Source organism: Equus caballus, chromosome 2, assembly GCF_041296265.1.
Source record: "Equus caballus isolate H_3958 breed thoroughbred chromosome 2, TB-T2T, whole genome shotgun sequence".
NCBI lineage: Eukaryota > Metazoa > Chordata > Mammalia > Perissodactyla > Equidae > Equus > Equus caballus.
In genome coordinates, this window is record NC_091685.1 from 113050110 (window position 1) to 113072466 (window position 22357).

The 22357-nt window shown below is 37.7% G+C and overlaps 1 protein-coding gene across 7 annotated transcripts in view; it reads left to right on the forward strand.

Annotated features, from left to right (window-relative positions):
• PRDM5 (PR/SET domain 5) overlaps positions 1–22357 on the forward strand; it is a 186330-nt gene that overhangs the window by 102106 nt on the left and 61867 nt on the right. For all 7 annotated transcript variants that reach the window (XR_011436212.1, XM_023636626.2, XM_023636627.2 and 4 more), the window contains 3 exons: positions 7675–7768; positions 11072–11232; positions 14224–14317. Coding sequence is in view for 6 of the 7 variants with exons in the window: in XM_023636626.2 (XP_023492394.1) it covers positions 7675–7768; positions 11072–11232; positions 14224–14317 (349 nt within the window). In the remaining variant the exon portion in view is untranslated. The remainder of the gene's footprint in view (positions 1–7674; positions 7769–11071; positions 11233–14223; positions 14318–22357) is intronic.

Sequence of the window (22357 nt, forward strand, 5' to 3'; positions counted from 1 at the left end):
CTCCCCCAGGGGTTTATCCTGGATGCTCTAGCTGTGGACCCCTTCTCTGTTCTCTGTGTCAATACCTCTGTGACTTCTGCTGTCAGCTCTATACTGATGAATTCCAAATGATCTATTTTTTTAATCCCAAGCTTCAGACCCACATTTATCACTGCTTGTTTGATACATAACTGGGCATCTTTTTGACTTAATGAATTGAACATGTCCCAAGATGACTAGTTCATTCTTTTTGCCTCAGATAACCTCTCTTTTGGAGTTTCCTATTTCTGTTAATGACAAAAGCATATAATTATCTCTGTCTCTTTCTTTATTTACTCTTAGCCTCTTTTTAAAGTTAGAAATCAATTCTTAAAGAATCTACCCTCTACATTGTCTCATCACCTTCACAATCATCCACTCCTTTACTGTTCCAACTTCCTGGCCGTTGCTCATCTTCATCACTTCAATATCCATCTAATTAGCCTTCTTGTTACTTATCACTTCCCACTACAATCCATCAATCTATCAGATAGATCTCCCCAACACACAACTCTGATCTATCACTCTTGTACTCTAGTATTATGAATAGATTATTCAATGCCTTGTAAGTTATAGTATATACACCTTACCCTGTCATTCAGACTTGTCTACACCATGACCTCCACTTGCTTTTCCAGCTTTTTATCCTACTGTCCTCTGCATTAGCTGTTCCTAAAACATCTGGACTTCTGCCTTTGCTCAGCATGACCTCCCTAACTTCCCCTCCCTCCTGTCCAACAGGACTCCTTTCAAGTTAGAGTCTCTTAGCTTCCTGTTGATTTTGTTTTCATTTTCTACACTTTACCTTTACTCGAGTTTTTGTTTCAGAATATGTGAGTTTGATCTTGTCTAGTTAGTATAGATAATAAATAATGTTTGAATGAAATTCAGAAAATTTCCCCAAAGATATTCATCATCTTAGAAATGTGTGTTAAAATGTATTTGTGATGTGATAAATATTTACTTAGAGATTTTCAGTTGATATATATTAGCATCCTATTAAGTAACACATGTATAATATCTTTTAAAATAACTTGTTACTTATTTTTTCACTTTCAATATTCCATTGGAGTTATATTTATTTCAGTATTTATTGGGACTTTTCAAAGACATCATTTTATTTCTTTTGAAATCATTTAAAAAGTTATGATATCAATTTCAGCTTCAGTCAAAGAAGGAAAAAAAAGGGCACATTTACCAGAGAATAAACAGGGTTGATTGATAGCGTGCCACATCGTCTCTTCCTAATTTCTTGCTGACTGCCCTTGTGTTTAACTGAAGCATTATAGGTTCAGGGGCAGGACCACATTTGTTACTGCTGCTGTGGAAATATATGACTATAAAAATTATCTGGCTAGTTTCCTGCTCAGTCTCTGGAACCGTCTTGCTCCTTTCTTTGATGAAACTGATCTACCCACATTTACAAGTTTTTCACAGTTTGGCTTATGTTGTATGCCATATGGGAATTTGGCACAGGATCTTTGCACCATCTCTCATAATTTCAGCCATAAATCATATGAAAGTAATAGTGATGTCTTGGGAAGGATAGAAACAATGATGCCTGTAATTTCCAAAGTGGAAAGCATGCTGAATCCTTCTGTCTTAGACAAATGTGCTTCTCACTGTGTTATGATCCTAGTGTGTGTTTCGTATGGTTCTGTGGAAATGTCTGAAACAATCTCCAAGAGTCATGTGGAAAAAGAAAATCAACTTTTTCTGCCATCATTATTCATTAATGGCCAGTCTGGAAACTGAAAAATGAGCATATGCAAGGAAAGTAGAAAAAAACCATTGAGAGTCAGACTGATCTTCATCATGCAGCATGACCAAAGGTGGTTGTTTTAAATAAATTAATTATTCTTTTGGTTTTTTGATTATGTGACCTATGTGTTTTTATTACACTTTTTTAATTTTGGCGTCACTTTTGCTCTTTTAACATTTAGATTTCCTTGGAAGGTAGTATTATCTTTCCTTGTAATTATGACAATGTATAGTGAAATTTTGAAGGAGTGATTTCTGTTTCTAAAACTTAATTAGGTGCTAAAGGTCAATACAAAATTTCCAATTTGTTTAGCCATTTTGCCTAGCAAACAAGTTATCCACTACAGGAGCTAGTATAGTTGCTATGAGTTGTTACACATGAGTAATAAAAGTTAGGACGCCTACTTTTCTGCAGAAGATTCTGCTTTATGGTTCCTGTGTTGCATCTGAAAGCTGTGCCTTTGTGAGTGAAGCTACAAGTGTCTGTTATCTGGACAGTTTGTGAAGGGATGTGGTTGCTGTTTCCATGTATTCATAGAGCTTCATTGCCCTACAGAGCAAGGGCCATCATAGAGGCAGAACTTTTAAATTAATGGTCAGTCAGCTGGCCTTAAAGGTCATGTGTTCGAAGCAGTGTTTGTTAGAAGCATCCTTGGTTAGAAATATGAGAGGCCATCTTTTAGCAGTGTGGTAGAGGGGAAAGCTCCCTCTGAGTGGGAAGCTAATTGCTTCCTTTGAAGGAAGACTTCTGAATGTCCATGATTATTCCTTCTCTTAGCAAATTCCCTTCACCCTGATCAGGGTATACTTACGGTTGTGGGTCTTCAGTCATTGGCTCGATGGGGTTATGGCTTTGCGCTAATGGAGGTGTGGCTTTCAAGCAATGGAAAGGCTGGGCTTGCCTCTGCAAGGCTATCGTTCTGCAAGAACATCACCGAAATTCTAAAATCTCAACTTCTCTGTGTGGAATGAGCTACCTTTTCCTGTACTGAGCTGATTTCTTTGATATCTCTCCAGTTTCCACTCGTTTTTCTGAGAAGGCCTTTTAAGGAAGCCAGTTGTTAAGCTGATAGTGATCCATAGGCCTTGTAAACAGCCAGATGACACACATTTTATGCAGCTTTAGGTTTATTATATGACCCAATGGGACAGAAATATGCTTATGTTATGCAGACTTGAGACTTTAATAATAAAACTCTTTTTTTAAAAAAAGAATAGTTCCACCACATCTATCTCTGGAATATTTTCTCCAAATTTATTTTATCTCTAGTTATGACCCTTGAATTTTAGGATGGTTTTCTTGCTTTGCACATGACCCCAGGAAGAAATACTCTTTCCAGCAATACTGTTATTATGAAGCAATATATATTACTGATAGTCAAGGTTATCATTTTTAATTGTGAATGGCCCTGGTGAAAATTTTATTTGGCTCTCATGAAATTAACATTTGGTTTATGTGCCTAGAAATGTGCTAATTTGGTAATTATTGTATAAAAATTATGCTAAAAGCCTTCTGAAGTATTTTTGAAGCATTTCATTAAGTGTTATAAATAGTGTAACAAATTTTCTTACCTATTTTCTACATCTGCAACAGTAATCAGACTTAGTGCATAAAAAGATTTGGTGCATAAAAAGATACATTTCGTAGGACTAGTTCATTTGTTATGTCGGCAGATGTTGGTGTCATCAGGGACTTGGCATTTAACTGGGGTGTATTCTACAGCTCGAGGATAATGCAGTTAATAAGTCAGTGAAATATTTGGCACCTTTTAGAGATGATAAATTGAAGGCTAAGTCACCTTTAAAAAAGCTTAATTTTATCTGGCACTTATAAAATATATCTGGGAGACAGAAGTCCTCTATCCACAACATGCAAGCGTTTTACTCCCACCTGACTTAACCGAGCTGGCGTCTCAGACTCTCTGTGGGTTCACTGCGTGGGTTCTCTGCTGAGAGTTTCACAAGTCCTGCCGTCACAGCTCAGTATTTATCCACCTGGCTCTGTGCTAACAGCTTGATGCTAGAAATAATGCTGTGGACTTCAGGCCTGTGTCTAGATGTGGTGGCTTTGGTTTGGTTGACATATGTGTAAGGTGTTAAGTTCTCCCAAGTTCTTTCATAGTCAAGCTACTAAGCCGTATCCACAAGTTGTTTTGTCCTAGATTTGGAAAAAGAGAAAGCATAGGTTAGGGTGGGATATAATATTTTTGGAAGACTAAAGCAACCCTGTGTTCCAACCTGGATGCTCTACAAATGACAGAGGTTCTTTCTTTGTATAATAATATTATCTACTCAGTGTAGAAAATCCACCATCAAAGGAAGGTATATAAAAGAGAGCAAGGGGCCAGTCTGGTGGGGCAGTGATTAAGTTTGCATGTTCTGCTTCGGTGACCTGGGGTTCGCCGGTTCGGATCCCGGGTGCGGACCTATTCACTGCTTGTCAAGCCATGCTGTGGCAGGAGTCCCACATATAAAGTAGAGGAAGATGGGCACGGATGTTAGCTGAGGGCCAGTCTTCCTCAGCAAAAAGAGGAGGATTGGCGGCAGATGTTAGCTCAGGGCTAATCTTCCTCAAAAAAAAAAAAGACAGCAAAAATTCTGTCAAATACCACTCTCCACTTTATTATGAAAACCCTTCTCAGCGTTTTGTGGAACAACTTCCTAGACCCCATTCTATATGGGTATATGTATGTGGCATTAATGGTATTCTATATATAACGTTTTACATTCTGCTTTTGACACTCAAAATATGTTATGGAGGATTTTTCCTATCAAGGAAGATAAATATGTAACATACACTTTAATTTAGTTAACCATCTTTCTGTCTATTAATGTGCATTTAGGAGTTTTCCTCTTTAAAATAAATTTTTGTTTGTGTAAGAATTTGTCAGATATGTTTCTGTAAAGGGAATGGGTTAGTCAACAGGTATGCACATTTGTTGTTTTGGTACATAGAGCCACACTGCCACTCAGAAAAATGACATTTCTGATGACAGGATATGAGATTGCCTGTTCTTACCCTTTAGTTAACACTGAACAATATCTGTTTTCTTCACCTTTGCCAATCTGATAGACCACAGATAGTATTTTGTTGTTGATTTTTCATTCTTTCATTGTCTTCATGGCTTTAAATATCAATGCCACATATGATCTCACATCTGCAAATTTTATATCCTATAATCCAGACTCAAAATACTCACCTGGCTACTTGCACCTTTTAATAGTCATTTAAACTCATCCAAAAATCGAACCGATTATCTTTCATCCAAACTTGTTTCCTACCTGCTCTTTTGTGTATTAGTTGATGGCTAATCCATCCCACCATTGCTCAGGTTACAACCTTGGAGGCTTGCTTGCTTCCTCCTTTCTCTTTGCATGCTGCATCCGCGTCCCTCTGCAGGCCTGCTCCCTCCAGTGCTGTATCTGGAAGCCTGCTCCTTCTCCACATCTGTGACGACTGCCCTGGTATAGGCCTCAGTCATGTCTTCCTTGGCTGGTTGCTATTGCTTCTCTGGTTTTTCTGCTTTCCCTTGTCCCGCTGCATACTCTTCTCTGCGCTGCCACCCTAGCATCCTCTTAAATGTCGGGTGAATCATGCCGCTCATCTGCTCAAACCCATTAGAGATTTTACATCTCTCCCAGTAAATGACAAAATTCGTGCAGTGGCCTACAGGCCCTGCATGATTTGCTTCTCTCCCCAGAGTTCTCCCATTTCTGTGACCTCATCTCGCCACTTCTCTGCCTCTTCCACTCGGCTCCAGCCGCGCTGGTTACCATGGTGTTTCCTGCCTAGACCACCCAGAAAGAGACCCACCCTTGTTGCCTCACTTCCATCACGTCTTCTCTCAAATGTCACCTTCTCTGGTAGAATGTCCTTGACTTGTTTAAAATTGCTACCGCGTTCTTTGTAAAAGTTGCTATTCTCTTTCCCTGCTTTATTTTTCTCCACAGCATGTGTCTTGTATTTTACCACTTGTGAATTGTCCTTCTCTCCCTGCTAGTAGAGCTCTGTGATGGAGGGACTTTGTCCTTTTTTAATTTTTTTCCATTGCTCTATCCCCAGCATCTAAAATTGAACTGACACTTGGCGGCTTCAAGTGCATAGCATAGACTTGGCACAAAATAAATAATGAAATTTTAAGAGAGCTACTTAGAGGAGGGTCCTTTTGCCCATTTTCTTTTCTTATTGATGTACTCAAACTCTTTATATTAGCAATATTAAACTCTTGTTTTATGTTGCAAATATTTTCTTTATTTGTCACCAAACATTTTTGCCCTGCAGTTTTTAATTTAATTCTTTCTCTCATCTGAATTTCTGGGTTACTGCCATGCTTAGAAAGCCTTTCCTTACTCAAAAATTATTTGAAAACTCACTCATATTTTCCTCTGGTATATTTAGAGTTTTATTCTTCGTGCTTGAAAAAACACCTGAATTGAAATGGGATTTATCTTATTGTAAGGAGTGAGGAATAGCCTCAACCTAATTTTTTCCTGAATGTCTATGCAGCTGCCTCGAAATCATTTACTGACCATCCCACTGTTCTCCTACCAAATTGAAATGCCATATTTTCCTGTACTAAATGTTCATATATTTTAGGTAATGAAAGAAATCCACTCGTTTTTCTATTTTTTGATCATTTATTCCTTGCTATTATTTTTATCTCTGAGGCTAGATAGCTTATTTGAATATCTGTAGTTTATCCTGATTTTTACACATTTGTTCCCCCATCCATTCTCTTTCTTTTTCGCAACCGAAAGCAGGCACAAGAGTCCCTTTCTCAGCAACGTTATGTTAACAGGCAATGCTTATATCTTGAGTATTAGAATGTCCATTAGACTAAGAAAATGTGTAAATCAGTACGCTGTGAATAAAGTGATTTTCCTTTAAACTATTCCCTTTATTTTTATACCACATGTTTCATAGAAACTCATCTATTATATAATTTGTTGTATTGTAATAAGAGAACACAGTTCAATTTTTGGTATTTTAGTGGTTGTGAGCATTGTTGTCTTGCCATCCATAGTAGAATAGGATTTTACTCACTGATTAGTGCCAAATGGGTTAATACTGACGTATAATGGAAAACAGGTGAAGGGAATAAGCTTAATGTTTTTCGTCCATTTGTTTTAAATGTAGCAAGGGGTTTTCTGTTGTTTTTTGTTGATCAATCTATCTTTGTTTGTCATGTATTCGATAGTACTTGCTGCATTTATGTTGTTTGACTTCTAGCAAGTTATTGAAACTTTCTGAGCCTTAGTTTTCTCATCTATAAAATGGGGACAATATTACTCTTAGAATTAAGTGAAATAATTCATATAAAGTGTTTAGCATAGCATTTGACACCAAATAAATATTTAATGAATGTTACCTAGTGTTAGTTATAATATGAGTAAATGTTCTTTAATTTAGGGGAAAAGCACCTAGGACTGAAAATTATTTGAAGTTACTCAGTGAAGTTGTGGGAAAACGTGGAAAGAGTCTCCCTCTTACCAGTGTCCTTTGTCTGTGTTGAAAATGTTCTCCCAGCCTAGTGAAAGACTGACCAGTGAGAAAGGAGCTTGTCTTTAGAGAAATTACACATCATTTTACTCTGCAGAGTTGAGCCTGAGAAATCTCAGTGTGTATTCACATTAGCATTGTGAGATTATAGGAACAATTTCCTTTTCTGTTTATCATATTTATAATTACTGTGAGAATATAAAAGTACAGTTGTTTTTCTCCTGTGAACAGAGCATATTTGTGTTTATGATTTTATGGTGAAAGAATGTCACTGGAGGAAACAAGATATTGTCTACCTTCCCTTCTTTCATCTGACGTCATGAGTCCAAGCTCCAGTTATGGTAATGGCTAGTTGCTTCTAGATCCTCCTGACACCCAGTTCCTTTCCTCTGCAGACCCACTCTGAAGAGAGACCATTCCAGTGTGAGGAGTGTAAGGCTCTGTTCCGGACCCCGTTTTCTCTGCAGAGACACCTGCTCATACATAACAGTAAGTCACAGGACAGGGAGTCGAGAATAAGAGGAATATGCGCTTTGAGAGTGTAGCGTCACAGAAGCAGACCTAGTAGTTGTGTATTCTGCTTTCACACGTGAAGAGGACTGATAATTCTGCCCTTCATCTCTTCTTCCTTTATCCTTGCTTTATTTTCCCACAGTAAGATTAATTTTTTTATGAGACATTTCATTTTATATCATTTCTTCCCGTTATTTAAAGTTTGTATACAAAATTATTTTATGTTTAGTAAGTTATCTTTGAAATTTGTTCTGAAACAAACATTTTTGTTCCCCTTTAAATGTAATGATTAAGGAAACATGCCTGACTCTCTGAAACATGCAGATATCTGGCATGACTTTATTAGCTCACAGACTTTTAAAGTTGGAAAGGATCAGACATCTAATTTCACCTCTTAATTTGAAAGGAACTGAGACAGTGGATAAACTGTCTCAGATCAAATAGGATAAACTGTGTCAGATAAACAGTGACATCCTCCAGGTTCTACTGCGCTGAGGGTTAGCTGCCAGGTCTCGGAGAGTAAGGGGCTTCACCTGCCTGCTTACCACTGCCTCTGATTCTTACTTCTTCTGGCAGGGGCATTTTTTTCCTTTTGGATTAAGTTATACACACGCACACCATGAATGTCTGTCGATCAGTTACACTTAGAGCTATTTGTAGAATACCATAGAATTTATTGCCGTATCACCAAAGGACCCCACTTTATTGAAGAGAAGACAATGTTACTGCTAAGCGAAGTTTTAAAGTGGGTTCTCTGTTCAGGTGTTGAAGTAGCCAGAGACGGACTATACCGCTGTATCTAAATTAAAGAACAAATGGTATGACACAGATCAGACCTATGTCATATTTATGTTTCTTGATTTTCATTGGAGTCGTTTAATCATAGAAGATCCTCCACACACTAAGTTCCTACTGCTGATTACATTTTTAATATTTCTGTGGAAAGCAAAACAATCAATCAAACTTGACAAGTGATTGTACAGATAAGATAGTATCTTGGAAGAAATTTTCTCTGGTCAAGTAGAAGTATCTAAAATTCAAACTAATAAAGATATTAAAGTTTTTATAAATACTGAGTGGTAGTGACTATGATGAAATGCTTCTCCTGCTGTGGAAAAGACAGTGATAATGATCTCATGGCTTTCTCCACCCACCTGACGGCTCTGAGGAGTTGGTTAGCACCACTTTCCATTTTCCTTATATGGAGCAGCTATGTATTTAAGAAGTGAAATTTGTCATGTGGCAGCAGGGATTTCCATCCCATTTCACTACCATTCGATTAAGAAAAATAACTGTTATGAGATGAGCACGTTTTAGAATAGAGATTTAGACAAGTGAAGCTCATTCATACTTTCAAGACTTAGATGGATAAACTTGGTCAGATGCTCTGGAAATTCTTCTCTGGAAAGATGAAATTTTATTTGTAGTAACAGCAAGAAACTTTTAATAGAAAGAATCTAATACTTTTGATGTCAGCTTGTTGGTTCTCATCAACTTGAGACATAAGCTTGAAGTGACTGAGTGTAGGCTGTGCTTGTACCTTCTGTATTTACTATAATGTTGATGAGCACATTAATCAGAGGCTTTATGAAGCTGCATCAAGATGTTTGGCTGGGAAAGTCAACTTTGTCATTGAGTGAGTTATTCAAGGTAAAGGTAAACATCAGTTAAGGCTAGTGAGCTAAAAGGATGGGGAAATTAGAAATGGCTGAAAGAGAGAGGACAAAATTCCAGATCTTGTCTTACACAATAGGAAAGTTAAAACCTGTTTAACTTCAAAACATGAAGGCTGTTTCAGAATCTTACATTAGCACTCTGGCTCAAAATATGAAGAATAACTTGGCATAATTACTTTGGAAATTATTGCTATTTCCTAATACACTCAAAACTAAAAGGCAGGTTGCTGGCTAGCTTCTTGGTTTTAAGAAAGGGGAAAATCCTGATAAATTTAAGGCAAAGAAATCAGATAAAATCTCACATCAGATATCAAAAATTCTGATAAACTTGAAGCAAAGAAATCTGAAATTAAAATATGAAAGAAGAAAGGTAAGGCCTCCCTTGCTATAGCTGGGTGAAGTGTTTGCACAGGAACCAGTGTTTTGATTCATTTGATAGTTTAATGGAAATGCTTCGATAGGAGCAAGCTTGGAGGATTGTTTTTTGTTTTAATTTCTTTCAGTGCCTTGGTAGATTTGGTATTATTAACATTTACAACCTTGTGTCAGTTGATAGTTCCTTTTACTCTCACTGGTTATACATTTCCTACAAATAAAATGTTTAAATAAATCTAAAAATATATATAAAGACAGACTAGATGACAGCAATAACACCCTGCAACAAAAATGCACAAAGGCAACATACAGACAAAGTGTGCGTGTTAAGAAGAGCTACAAAGATAGCATTGTATGCAAGTTTAACAAGTGCCATAAGCTCCCTGAGCATCATTCCTAGAGTTGCCTTCCCTGCAGGCCTAGGCGATATCGAGAAGAAAAGAAGGCGAAGACCTTTGCAGGTACCCAGGAGCTCCAGGGTAGAAAGGGTAGCTGCCCTCAGGGCCGCCCGCCCCAATCCAACTGCCTCTCTGAGAGGCAGCCGCCGTACTGCCTGAGAGCCTGGGAGGTGTTTCAGAGCAGACCAGGGTCTGCATTAGGGAGCCTCCAGTCCAAGGTCCTGAGCTGGTGCTGAGGAAGGAAGCGGGGGGGGGGGGGGGGGGGGGGGGGGGGGGGGGGTGTCTTACCTCTCCCTGCTCCCGGGATGGGAGGGCCATCTCGCACCCATTCTGTCTGCCCCCTGGGGCTTCCTCCCCATCTTGCTGCCTGTCATCCAGTTCTGCCTCTGCCCTGTCCACCGAAGGCAGGGGGGCTAGTGGTGGTATTGAGGGGGTTCAGGAGGGGTCCCAAAGGCAACTCACTCTGCTTGACAGAGGCTCTGTCACTACAAGAGTGCACTTAGCTCAAACTCCAGCCACTGCCGTAGAAACACATACTGCGAAAGTTCACAGGACCTTTAGAAGATCTAGCTAATTCAATCCCCACATTTTCTAGTTAAAGAGACTGAGAATGTAAGGTTAAAGGGCTTCCTCCTGGTCACACAGTGAGTTAGCAAATATGAAGATGAAATTTCTTGGGAAAAATTACCTTTTTTGGTTATGATAAATTGCCTGAGTTATAAAACTAACTTTTTGGAGAAAACAATGCTAAATCTGGCGTACATGAGGGAGTTAAGAGGACCCTGCTAGTGCAACTTACGTTTCTCTTATTTGACTTTTTCATCTCTAAGGTGAGAGAACTTTCAAGTGTCATCACTGTGATGCTACCTTTAAAAGGAAGGATACATTGAATGTTCATGTCCAGGTGGTCCATGAAAGACACAAGAAATACAGATGTGAGCTATGCAATAAGGCGTTTGTTACACCTTCCGTGCTTAGAAGTCATAAGAAAGTAAGTGGAACCCTCCCGCGAGTTTGAATAGATTCCATATGCAGTGTGGGCATATATGTTGATTATCATGTGATAATCAACTTTACGTTAAATTATTTACATTTATTTACTCAAGGTGACAAATAAGGAATGCATGATTTATATCAGCTCTTCAGAGAATGTCTGTTTTCTTCATTTTTTCAGAAGAAACATATTTTTCATATGAAAGGGAACCTGGAGTTAGACATGGACTCTGCACAGCCCTCGCTAAGCTGATAGGTGGGCCATACAGTGTACTTGAGGAGTGGGAGCTTATCAATTTTTATGCATTTTTGGATTAACATAGGTTTTCTTTTTAAAACACATATGAATACGCCTTAATAATTTTATTTCTCAAAGCTCATTCAGGTGTTTATTGACAAGGTCTTAGACTGCGCTCTTGCAGGATTGGAGTGGTCCGTCTTCATCCTGCCTCTCCAGGGCCGGGGACGTTCCTGTGCGGATCAGGGGCTTCATAAGTGTTCGCTCAACTCAAATGATATATTCTTACTGAGGGTGATTTGCAGGTTATCTTTTTTGTGTTATGCTAATGACCTCAAACAAATCAACAGGTTATTTTATTTGTTGAGTAAATCCATTTTAAGTATATTTTTAAATAGCAAAACTCATATGGTAAGAAACGGAGGTCAAGGTTTTAAGGTTGACATTAGAAATGACTGTGCAGTGTGGTCATTTTCTGCTACTTAGTGTGCGCTGCTCAGTGAATGCGGGGAAGTGACTCCTGCTTCACTGTGACTTTTATTTTGCTACCTATCCTTATTTAGCTGTTTTAAAACTGAATTTTGAATGACATTTTTGCATGTATTTAATAAATATTTGTTGTGTTTTAGTCAATGAGGGAAAAGTATAGTGAGTTTTCAAGTCAAGAACAGATTGTCACAGAGTATATTTTGCCGTGCGTTGTTTTCGTCTCTTATATTTATCCAATATTGTTCTTACAGTGGTGTTTCCATGCTTTGTTATCCATATTTAAGACATTTTAGTATTATACCTTCAATATCTTTTAAAGCCAGCTAACCAAATTCTGTACCTAATAATAAGATATGTTCTTGAATTAAGCCAAGGGAATTTTTAAATTCTTTTCAGTTCATATAGCCTTAATGTCCTTTAGTTTGAAACTTGTACCACTGACAAGTAACTTAGGTCATGTCAGTAAGTAGTGAAATGCTTATGTAGCAGCAAAAGAAATCCTGTGGATTTTATAAAGATATTACAAATAAATGGGTAGTTGCCTGTTTGGAGTAATCCAGTGTTGTAATAATGGATATACAATTTCTAAACAACCTTACATGAATCGAGAAAGAATTGCCATATTTTGCCCCTTCTGTCAGGGAATGAGAAGAATATAGGTCTGTTATATGTTAAAATGTTATGCCATTTCCTTTAAATTGTGCCATAATGTGGACCACGGGAGTAACGGCTCTTACTGAGGTGTAAAGAATGTGGAACTGTTTTGTATAAGAACTTGCAGTGAAAATGGAAAGTTAAGTGGCTGCCAAATGTGGAATCAAGGAGATGTCTGTTATAGGGAGGGTCACTGGGTAGAGTGGCAATTGATTAGGCTATATTTCTCAAACTTGGGTATAATATAAATCCTTTCCAAGGGGAAAAAATCTAACTGTGTTGACTAAGATATTTAGTTTCTAGCTCTTTTAAAAATTACAAATACAGTAGTAATATCCAAATACAGATTGTAATTCAAATATGAACATTTACAAATTCAATCCCAATAAGGCTGTGACACCAATTATATTCACGTTAACAATTTAATCTGGGTGAGGAGAACGTTTGCTGAGTTGGTGGTTCTTTCAGGTTGTCAGGTGAGAAAGTAATTGCCCTACCCTTTTTTTCTTTATTCCAGTCAGTGTGTCTTTCCCTTCTAGGAATGCATAATTTTTAAAAAACCTTTCCTATTTTTTTTCCATTAGCCCATGACAATTCAAATAATAATACTTGCCAGTAATTTACATAAAAACAAAGGCAAACACAGGCCCTTGGAGCTCTGTTTTGTGATGGTAACCCAGATGACATACTGTATGCTTTTATCAATTTTTAGATTATCATTGAAATAAAAAAAATTCTAAAAGCAGTTTCATAGAGAATGTGCAGATACCTGAAGTAATTGCCTGCTTCTCCCTTCTTTTTCCCTTATCGTAAGTTTGAAAAACAAAGGAGCTTGAAAGGTGACTCTGACCCTCATTGATTGGAGTGACCTCTTTCGATGTTGATGCAATAACTGGTCTCCTGATGAGATTATGAGACAGGTTTTTAAAACACTCCAGCTGTGTCCTCTTTTTGGAGATCACTGTTTTCTTTAACATTTTGTCAAAACTCGCTTTTGATGATACTCATTCACCCTTCCTTATGTGGCAGTTTTATGCCCAGATTAAAGGTATGTTGAGGGCAGGAATGCCCTTTCAAATGGAGGCCTCAATTAACACCTGCTGATTTTAAAGGTCAAATCAAATATATTTCCTTTTGCTTTGCAGCAAAATCAGTCCAATCAGACAAGGATAATGCAAGTAACAGATCACCTTATTTAGCCTAATTCTGTCCTCAAGAGTTAAGTACACGCAAAGAATGTGAAAAATGCTTCTAAGGAAATATTTCTTGGCAGCAGTAAAGGGCAGTTGTAGCCTCATTTTGATTATGTGGTTTTGCTAGCATATGCTGGTTTTGGATAACTTAATCATTTTTACATGGGGGCTCCATAAAGGCTTAAAAAGTAAACCATACAATTATTTTCAAATTAACACTAATGCATGATTTTAAGGTTTTTTTGAACCAGTGGGAATACCCATGATAAATGGTTTAAGATCTCGTTGTGATATTAAATCATTTTAATGAAACATAATCCTGGAAAAAAAGGATTTACCATGGTCAGAGGCACTTAATCATTTTCACCTAATTCTTTATATTTATCCTGAACCCGTTTTATTCCATTCCATTTAGACACATACAGGAGAAAAGGAGAAAATCTGCCCATATTGTGGCCAGAAATTTGCCAGCAGTGGGACCCTGAGAGTTCATATCCGTAGCCACACAGGTATGTAGATTGTAATTGGGGATATAAATGACCTAGAGAAATCAAGTTCTTCCAAGACCGAGAATATCGTAATGTTACAAAATATCTCCCAGGTTAGGAATTAATCTTGACTGTTTTCTCTCAAAGTTTTATAACATCCAATTCCTTACTCCAGAAAAATTTTGAATAAGTATACTTTCCAAAACTAGATTAAATTTGTAAAGTGGAAATAATTTGATTAATGTTTAGTTGTGCTATAACTGTGGTTTACTCTGTACATGATTCTAATGGAGGCAATAGGGAATAGCAGTTTCACTTTTTATAAAAGGCTAAGGGCCTCCTCTTAAAAATCCCACCTGTGACTCACATCAAATGTGGCCTTTTAAAATTTAGAATGTCTTTGGAATGTTGCTTGAACACTATAGGATTTTATTGGATGCAAGAGTGATATGCCCATAATATGTGTTACACTGTGGACTGCTTCCTACAGGGTTCCCTCCATTTCCTATGACTTCCTGTGTCATTTCTCCCATGAAAGAGGGCTGTGCCCTTGTGGAGAGTGAACGAACAGCTAAATATTCTTGAAAGAACCTTGCCTAGATTTTATCTATCACGTAGAGAAGCACTTGAAAAGACTTGAAAGAATACTCCTAATTTTCATAGCCGGCTGATTTTACATGAATCTTAAATGGTTTTCGGTAGCTGGCCTGTGTATGGTCAACTGTGTAACTCGATTATATTGCTGAAGCTTCCTATTCAAGACCCAAAGTATTTGAGTCTTTACCGTTGTATCCCCAGCACCTAGGGCAGTGTCTAGCACACTAACTGTTTTGTGGATGAAGAATCTTTAGTTTAAGCAGACTGAAGAATCAATACCATGGTTATTATAAGTAGAGGGAAGGACAGCAGTGGAGCATACTTTCTTATATTAGAAAATTTCTGGCTAAAGTTAAAAGGCATAGTGCTAACAGTATTTGTTATCTTAGAATAGCCTCTTAAATACTTCTAAATGGAACATATAGCAAAGAACAGATCAACCGTTGTACATGATGGCTCTGGAATAATGAGTGCCCTGAAGAAAGAGAGGAGATCTTCTTGCTTAGAAGTATCTAGAGAGAGTGAGGTTGTCAGGATAAAGTCCAATATGTGTGAGAGAAGCAGAGAACAACAAAAAGGAAAGTAGAGAGAAGCAAACGGAAAAGGGCAGCAGAGAGCCAGGTTGAGGGCAGGTGGACTTCAAATAGTGCCAGACGCTGTGAGCACCATGTCCTGACGGCACAGAGAAGCAGGTCAGTGATGAAGGGGGAGGAGAGAGTTCTGAAGTCTGGGCCAGCCCTGCGACCTAACAGCATGGGCTTTGACTTCACTGGGCACCACGCTTCTCTGTGGGGTTGTGGTGGCGCAGGGTGAGGACAAGGGTGAAGTCAGCCTTCCGGTCTGGATCGTAATTCTTGGGAAATGTCTTTGTGCCACCCTGGAAACAGAACTTAGAATTTGCAGAACAGATTTCCTGTCTGTATGTATGTGCATAGAATTTGTGTATGGAAAGAGGGCAGGTAGGAAATGTCAAAAGAGTATTATTTCTGCATATCATGGTAATAAGTTTATAGTGGTGCCCTAGACATCATGATGTAATTGAATTATGCTCGGTATAGTGTGTTTTTAAAAGACAAGGATTATATTGTTCAGAATGCATTAAAATGTATTCCAGCACAGAAAAGATGAATTCAATCAAGTGGAACACTTGATTATTCAAAACAATTCCATCCTTGAGAATCCTGTGTGTGCTGCCTACATTTTATTTTACTTGAAGGAAGGATGGGCAGTGGAGGAGAATAAAGTACTTAAACTAGTAATTGCCCCTAAAATTTAATTGTTATTCTCTACAAAGTTGTAATGATAAGATTATTTTTTTGAGTTCCAAGAAGTCTCTATGATAAAAATATTAAATACGTGTAGTGGTTTTCTGTTGTTGTCATGTATTATGTTCTGTATTATATATCACGTAAAAAATATTCTAAACTTCTAGTCATTTTGTGTATGATTTGGTTATTTATCGTATGCATGAATCTGTGCCAAATGTTGTACAGATTCTAGCCCTTTGAATGTGGTTTCTGATCAAGAGAACTGGCCATCTAAATTCAGACAACAATGCCGAGGTACAGTCAGCCAACACATACATTTAAATAAATAAAATAAAAATATAAAGGTGGTATATGTGTTTGCATATGTCCATACAAATAATTGTATAATTGTTTCTTTATGGTTGTTATTTACTTATAACTAAATTTCTTTGTTTAAATTCAGACTTATTTCATTTTCACATTTCGCAGTTCTTCTTTGGGTTATTTTGATGTCAAGCCTATGTCCTTGGTGACACTGCCTGGCAGCATGGCTGGGGTTGTATTTGAACTGGTAGGTGCCAAGCAGTGGTGGTGACTACAGAGACCTGGCTGGTTGCTGCTCTCTGGGCTTCCCCATGGTCCTAGCATGGGTTTCTTTTCCCACAGGGTCAAATGATGCTTTGCTTCTCTTTTATCTGCTTTGTCCTGTCCCAGAAATCATATATATCCGTTTGCCCTCCCAAGCTAGAGCCTGGCTCAGTGATGAGATGGGTTATGTAGTTATTTTGCTACTTTGACATTAGAACTGTCATTATTTTTGAGTTCTATAAATTCGTTTTTTTCTCGCTCTTTATCATTTTTCCTTCTTAAATTGTGTGATTTTATTCGGCCCTTTCTCACATTAGATTTAGCAGTTTTTGTTGGTGCTATCGCATGACATAGGTAAGGGGTTGAGACCTATTCTGCAGAACTGTTAGAGCGTGCACAGTGAAGTGGGAAGACTGTGAGTGAAGATGGAGTGGGGACGGTCAGGACAGACAGCTGATGTAGATTCTGGAACAGGGCCCTCTGGATTATTGTGCTCACGTTTTGGCCTCAACACTCCATATCATCTTAAAAATAATTGAGGACCCTGGGAAGCTTTTTTTAATATGTGTTATATCTGTAGCTGTTTACTATATTAAAAAGTAAAGCTGAGAACATTAAAAAATATTTGTTAAAAAATAATAAGCCCATTACATATTAACATAAACAACTTATTTTTACATACAATAACTACGTTTCCTGAATAGAAATAATTTAGTGAGAAGGGAGACTTTGTTTCACATTTCTGAAAATCCCTTTTTAAGCTCTGGTTCAAGAGGAAACAGCTGGATTCTCCTATCTGTTTCCTCATTCATCCTCCTTCAGTATGTTCTTTTGGTTTCAGAATTTGAAGAAAACCTGGCCTCATGCAGATAGATATATAGTTAGAAGAAGAGAGTTTCTTAATAGCTTTTGTCAAACAATTCTGGATATTATGTGTTACTATACTGAAACTCACAAAGTGGTAGTCTTTTTTTAAAGCACTGTCATGGGGAACCTAAAATCATCTCAATGAACTTTTTCTATTTTGTCATGTTAAAATCCACTGGTGTGTCCTGAACTTTGAGAGTGGTCTTGTACCCATGCACGATTCTGCACCACGATGCACAGATCTTTTGGGCAGTGTTGGCTCCCTGAGTGACCACAGGTCTTCCTCCTCTGTTGATGTCATCACTGATCTTATCAGGCAAGTCTAAGTATTTGGAAACCTTCAAGCACGTGGTAGCAGATAGAAGTTTTTCAAAATTCTAAATTTGGTAAGAAATACTATCATTTCTTTATTTCTTCTTTTTTTTTTTTTTTTGGAAATGACACACTCACTTCTATTTTCAAAAAACAAATGTTCACAAAATACCCAAGTCTAAATGACCATAATTTGTCACTTATTTTGTTTCAAGTAGAAATGGTATTCCATGAAAAAAGCTGCCAGTTTAGCTTGCAACTCAGTCACACAAGTGCTTCTCACTGAGACAACTCTCATACATCAGAATGCATTACAAGTACTTACTTCCCATTTTATCACAAAGGTGATTAAAAAGATGGCACTCAAGAGTGAGAATTTAATAAAATTAATAATTTTTACTTCATCAAAGACTTTTAGGTGAACCTGGCATATATTTCTGCTGTGAGTGTGTGCCTGGGAAGAATACAGTGACTGCTGGTACAATCTAATGCCACTGTCTTGATCTATAGCGAGGCCCAGCAGTTTTACTCACCATTCCTTTTGTACCAGTAGGGCAAAATCAACATGGTGAAAAAGGTCAGTAGCCTGACAGTATTATTCTGAAAGTAGTTTTGACCTTGCAGACCTTATGACAGAGTCTTGGGGATCCCGAGGAGTGCACACATCATATTTTGGGAAATAATGCTGTAAGTGGACCCCCTAGCCAATGATGAGTGTCTAGGAAAATAGAAGTGTGTATGTGTGTGTGTGCGTGTGCACACACATGTGCATATGTGTGTTTTGGAGCCAGGTGAGGTAGAAGGGGCAGAGAAGAATGTCCCATGTGAATAAGGACCCAGCTGATAGAGGCCGCCCTGTTTAACTGGGACCATCGCTCTCCTGATTGCTCAGACCACTGTTGCTTCCAGCTGTTACTCTGACTTCTCGATAGTAAATTCTCTAGCTTCCGCTGCTGCTGCTGCTGCTGCTGCTACTGAGACATGTTCATGTCTATCTTCATTGCCTTTGCTGGACTCTGGATTTTAAAAAGGCACTTGATGCGTAGGATGTTTGCCAGTGCTGTGCTTTCATGGGTCCGTTCGTTGTCGGGCTGATAGTGTTATGTTTATGATTGTAAATAGAAAAACATTTAAGGTTTTCCAAATTTAGGCATATTTGTGGGTATACTGCAGGACTTATCTCTAAAATTTGCCTGCAGATACCAAAAGATGGAACCTTGCTGAAAGGTTATCCTGTCAGTAAGATCTTTACTGATCTTTGAAATCATGTAGTTGAAGTTTAGAGAAGTCTGAGTTATAATGAATTAAATAACTTTTCCCACGTAGAGAGTTGCTCTGCATAGTAGAAGCTTGTGTCAGTGTGTTTCCTACTCCAGCTTCCTCTGCCGGGGGACTCAGCCTTACATAATGGAAAGGAGAGGGGCCTTGGAGACAACTGACTCGAGTTCAGATTCTGGCCCCACCACTTACTCGCTGTGCACTTTTGAGAAAATTGCTTAACTTCACTCAGCCCCATTTTACTTCATAGGCCCTTTGTGAAGAATAAATTCATGTCTGTAAAATACTTAGTCCTGGGTCATAGTAGATGGTCAGTTAATAGTCAGAAGTATAATCTCTGAAATTCTTCTCTAATATTGCCACTTAAGACTACATTTCCAAAGTTAAATGAACTGTACTCATTAACTTTGGGTGTCAAGGCTTTATTGAATGATATAATTTCTTATATTATCATTTTCTCCTTAGGTTTTCTTTCTTACAGGATACCATTTTTAGAATTTTATGTTCAATATCTTTTCTTTTTCTTTCTTCCAACTTTATCAAGATCCTAAAATGTTGACTATGCTGAAAGTTTGATAACTTAGTTTATAAACACAGTCTCGATGGACTATTGATGAGGAGCTATTTTAATACCCTGGTGTCCGGCATAATGATAATCATGGGTTTTCTTAATGTAAACCTTTGGAAAATGCATTTTAGATGGCTATGTTCCTGATTAAGCTTTACTTTCTAATAAATGTTTAAAGGAGAACTCAGTTGGAAAAATCATTTTTGGTAGTATTTTAAATTCTGAACTATGTATTTCTCACTAATTTCTTCTTGAAATTAAATTGCAATGACCTCCAAATAACCTTTCACAAATTTAGTTTGCCTTGTCACATCAAAATTTGTCCTTGACTTTTTAAGTTATTACTACCTTCTTTATTAGGCATAAACTGAAAGTATGCTTGATTTCTAAGTCCAAAAAGAGATTATAGGCAATAAAATTTATTAAAAAGAAATATTGTCCTGTTCCTTGAAAAACTGTTTATAATATCAATAAATTGGAAATAGAGCCTGCATATCCAACATTGGGGATGTTGCTTAAATTGTGGTATATCTATGAGTTGGAATATTATGTAGACCATAAAAACAACATTGAAATTTATATTAATTAACATGGAAAGAAATCAGAAAGATAAGTTACAAAAACAAAGCGGTATATTTTTGTAGGGATAAAACATTTATATATTAAGATCTTAATGGTTAAATATTAAATTATTAACTATGTTTATTTCTTTGTATTGTAACTATGGATAGTTTTAATTTTCTTCATGATTTTCTATGTTTTCTAATTTTTCTATAATAACTTGCTTGTATAATAAAATATTTAAAGCGTATTAACCTCATATTGTGACTATGCAGGTAAATGTTATTATTAGAAGATTCATGCTAAATTATTTAGGGGTGACATGTCTCTGCATCTTATTTTCATAGAGCCTAGAAGAAGAAGTGCAGATAAAAATATGTGTTGGGAAAGAGAGAAAAGAGAATGAGAAAGCAAATATGGTAACATTAAACTCAAGTTAGGGTATATAATTTCATTGTAATATTTTTCCAGTTTTTCTTCATGTTTGAAAATTTTCGTGTTAAAAGTGGGAGTGTTTTCTTCCACTGAGAACAACTGACTGGACACAGATGCCCCCTAAGTGCGGCTGGGAACTGTTTCCTGAACGTCCAGCGTCGTAGCTGCGTCTCGTGCATGTGCCCCTCAGAGCCTAGTTCTTCAACAGAAAGACTTACATTCTTTAAATCTATACAGACTTTTCATTCTTGTTTTATTTTCTTACAGTTATACTGCTCAGAGAAAATGCAGATTCTTCTGAAGAAGCTGAGTGTCATTGCTTTATGCTTAGTCTTCTTGAAAAAGGAATTCCATGAAATTTGCTATTCTCCTGGATTTTTCAGTAGTTTTCTTTGACATATGTTGGAAAGTATATGTATTCTTTATAAAAGAAGGTGTAAAGAATTGAGGAGGATCACCCAGTCGTGTTATTATCCTCCTTACAAACCTTTCAGTGTTTTCCCCTCCCCTTGTGCAGAATGCCTGGCCCTTGCCTGTCTCAGGAGACTCATCAACTGCCAGCCCCAGGCTGGTTTACTGGGCTTCTTTCACTTTCCTCTGGCCGCCAGTTAAATTGATTTTCTCCATGCTTGTTACCTGACTGTGCCCTACCCCGACCACGGGAGGCCACCATGCTCTGCCTTGTTCTTCTCTCAACACAGCACCCGGCCGAGCGCTTGCACTTCTTCAGTGGTTTGTAGGTTCTCTTTCCTTAGAGCTGTGCCATATCTGATAGCTTACTTGTTTTCTATTCAGATCACTGCCGGGCATAGAGAAAAAACCCAGCAAATGCTTCTTGAATGAATAAAAGAACCTACAAATACTTTGCAGTAGCTGTGGGATTATAAAAAGTATGCTGGCTTCATAGTGAGAAGTCCTGGATTGGAATCCAAATTGCATTGACAATAAAATCACTTTTTCATATAACACCTACAAAAAAAATCTGTGGAATTCACTTTGAGAAATGCTAGCATCAAAGAATCAAATTTCTGAAGTCCACAATTTATCAGCTGGGCCCATCCACAATGTAAAGTTAGACCTTTTGCTTTGCTTTCCTTCCTTCACCTCCTTGCTCATCACACAATTGGTGGCATAGCAGACTGCATAGCCAAACATAGGTAACAGCATGTTTCAAGATCTAGCTTACCAATGCCTATAAAATTATACTGCTCAAATGAAGGAATAAAGATCAATATTTGGCCACCAGCACTCAGATTGACTAGGATTGCTTTTCGCTTGGAGTTGCCTAGTTGTTAAAATCCTCATTAGAAAAAAGGTAGAGGAAACAGTTTCAACAAATGCCACATCCATTTTGTTTGACGCGGTCGAGTCTATAGGAACTGAAATAATTACAAACCGTTATGTCGTACATTATGGTCTCTTGCCCTCTGTAGCCTCTCATCTAGTGGAGGTTGGGGGCCTGCCGTTGTTTATTATATATAACTATTTCTTCTCAGTTATGACGCTATATTTACTTTGTTTATGTGTTCCACAACTAGACTTCAAGCTGGCAGGTAGGGCAAATCAGGCTCAGGTTTTTAGTCAAGTTTATTGAAGGAGGGACGCTCT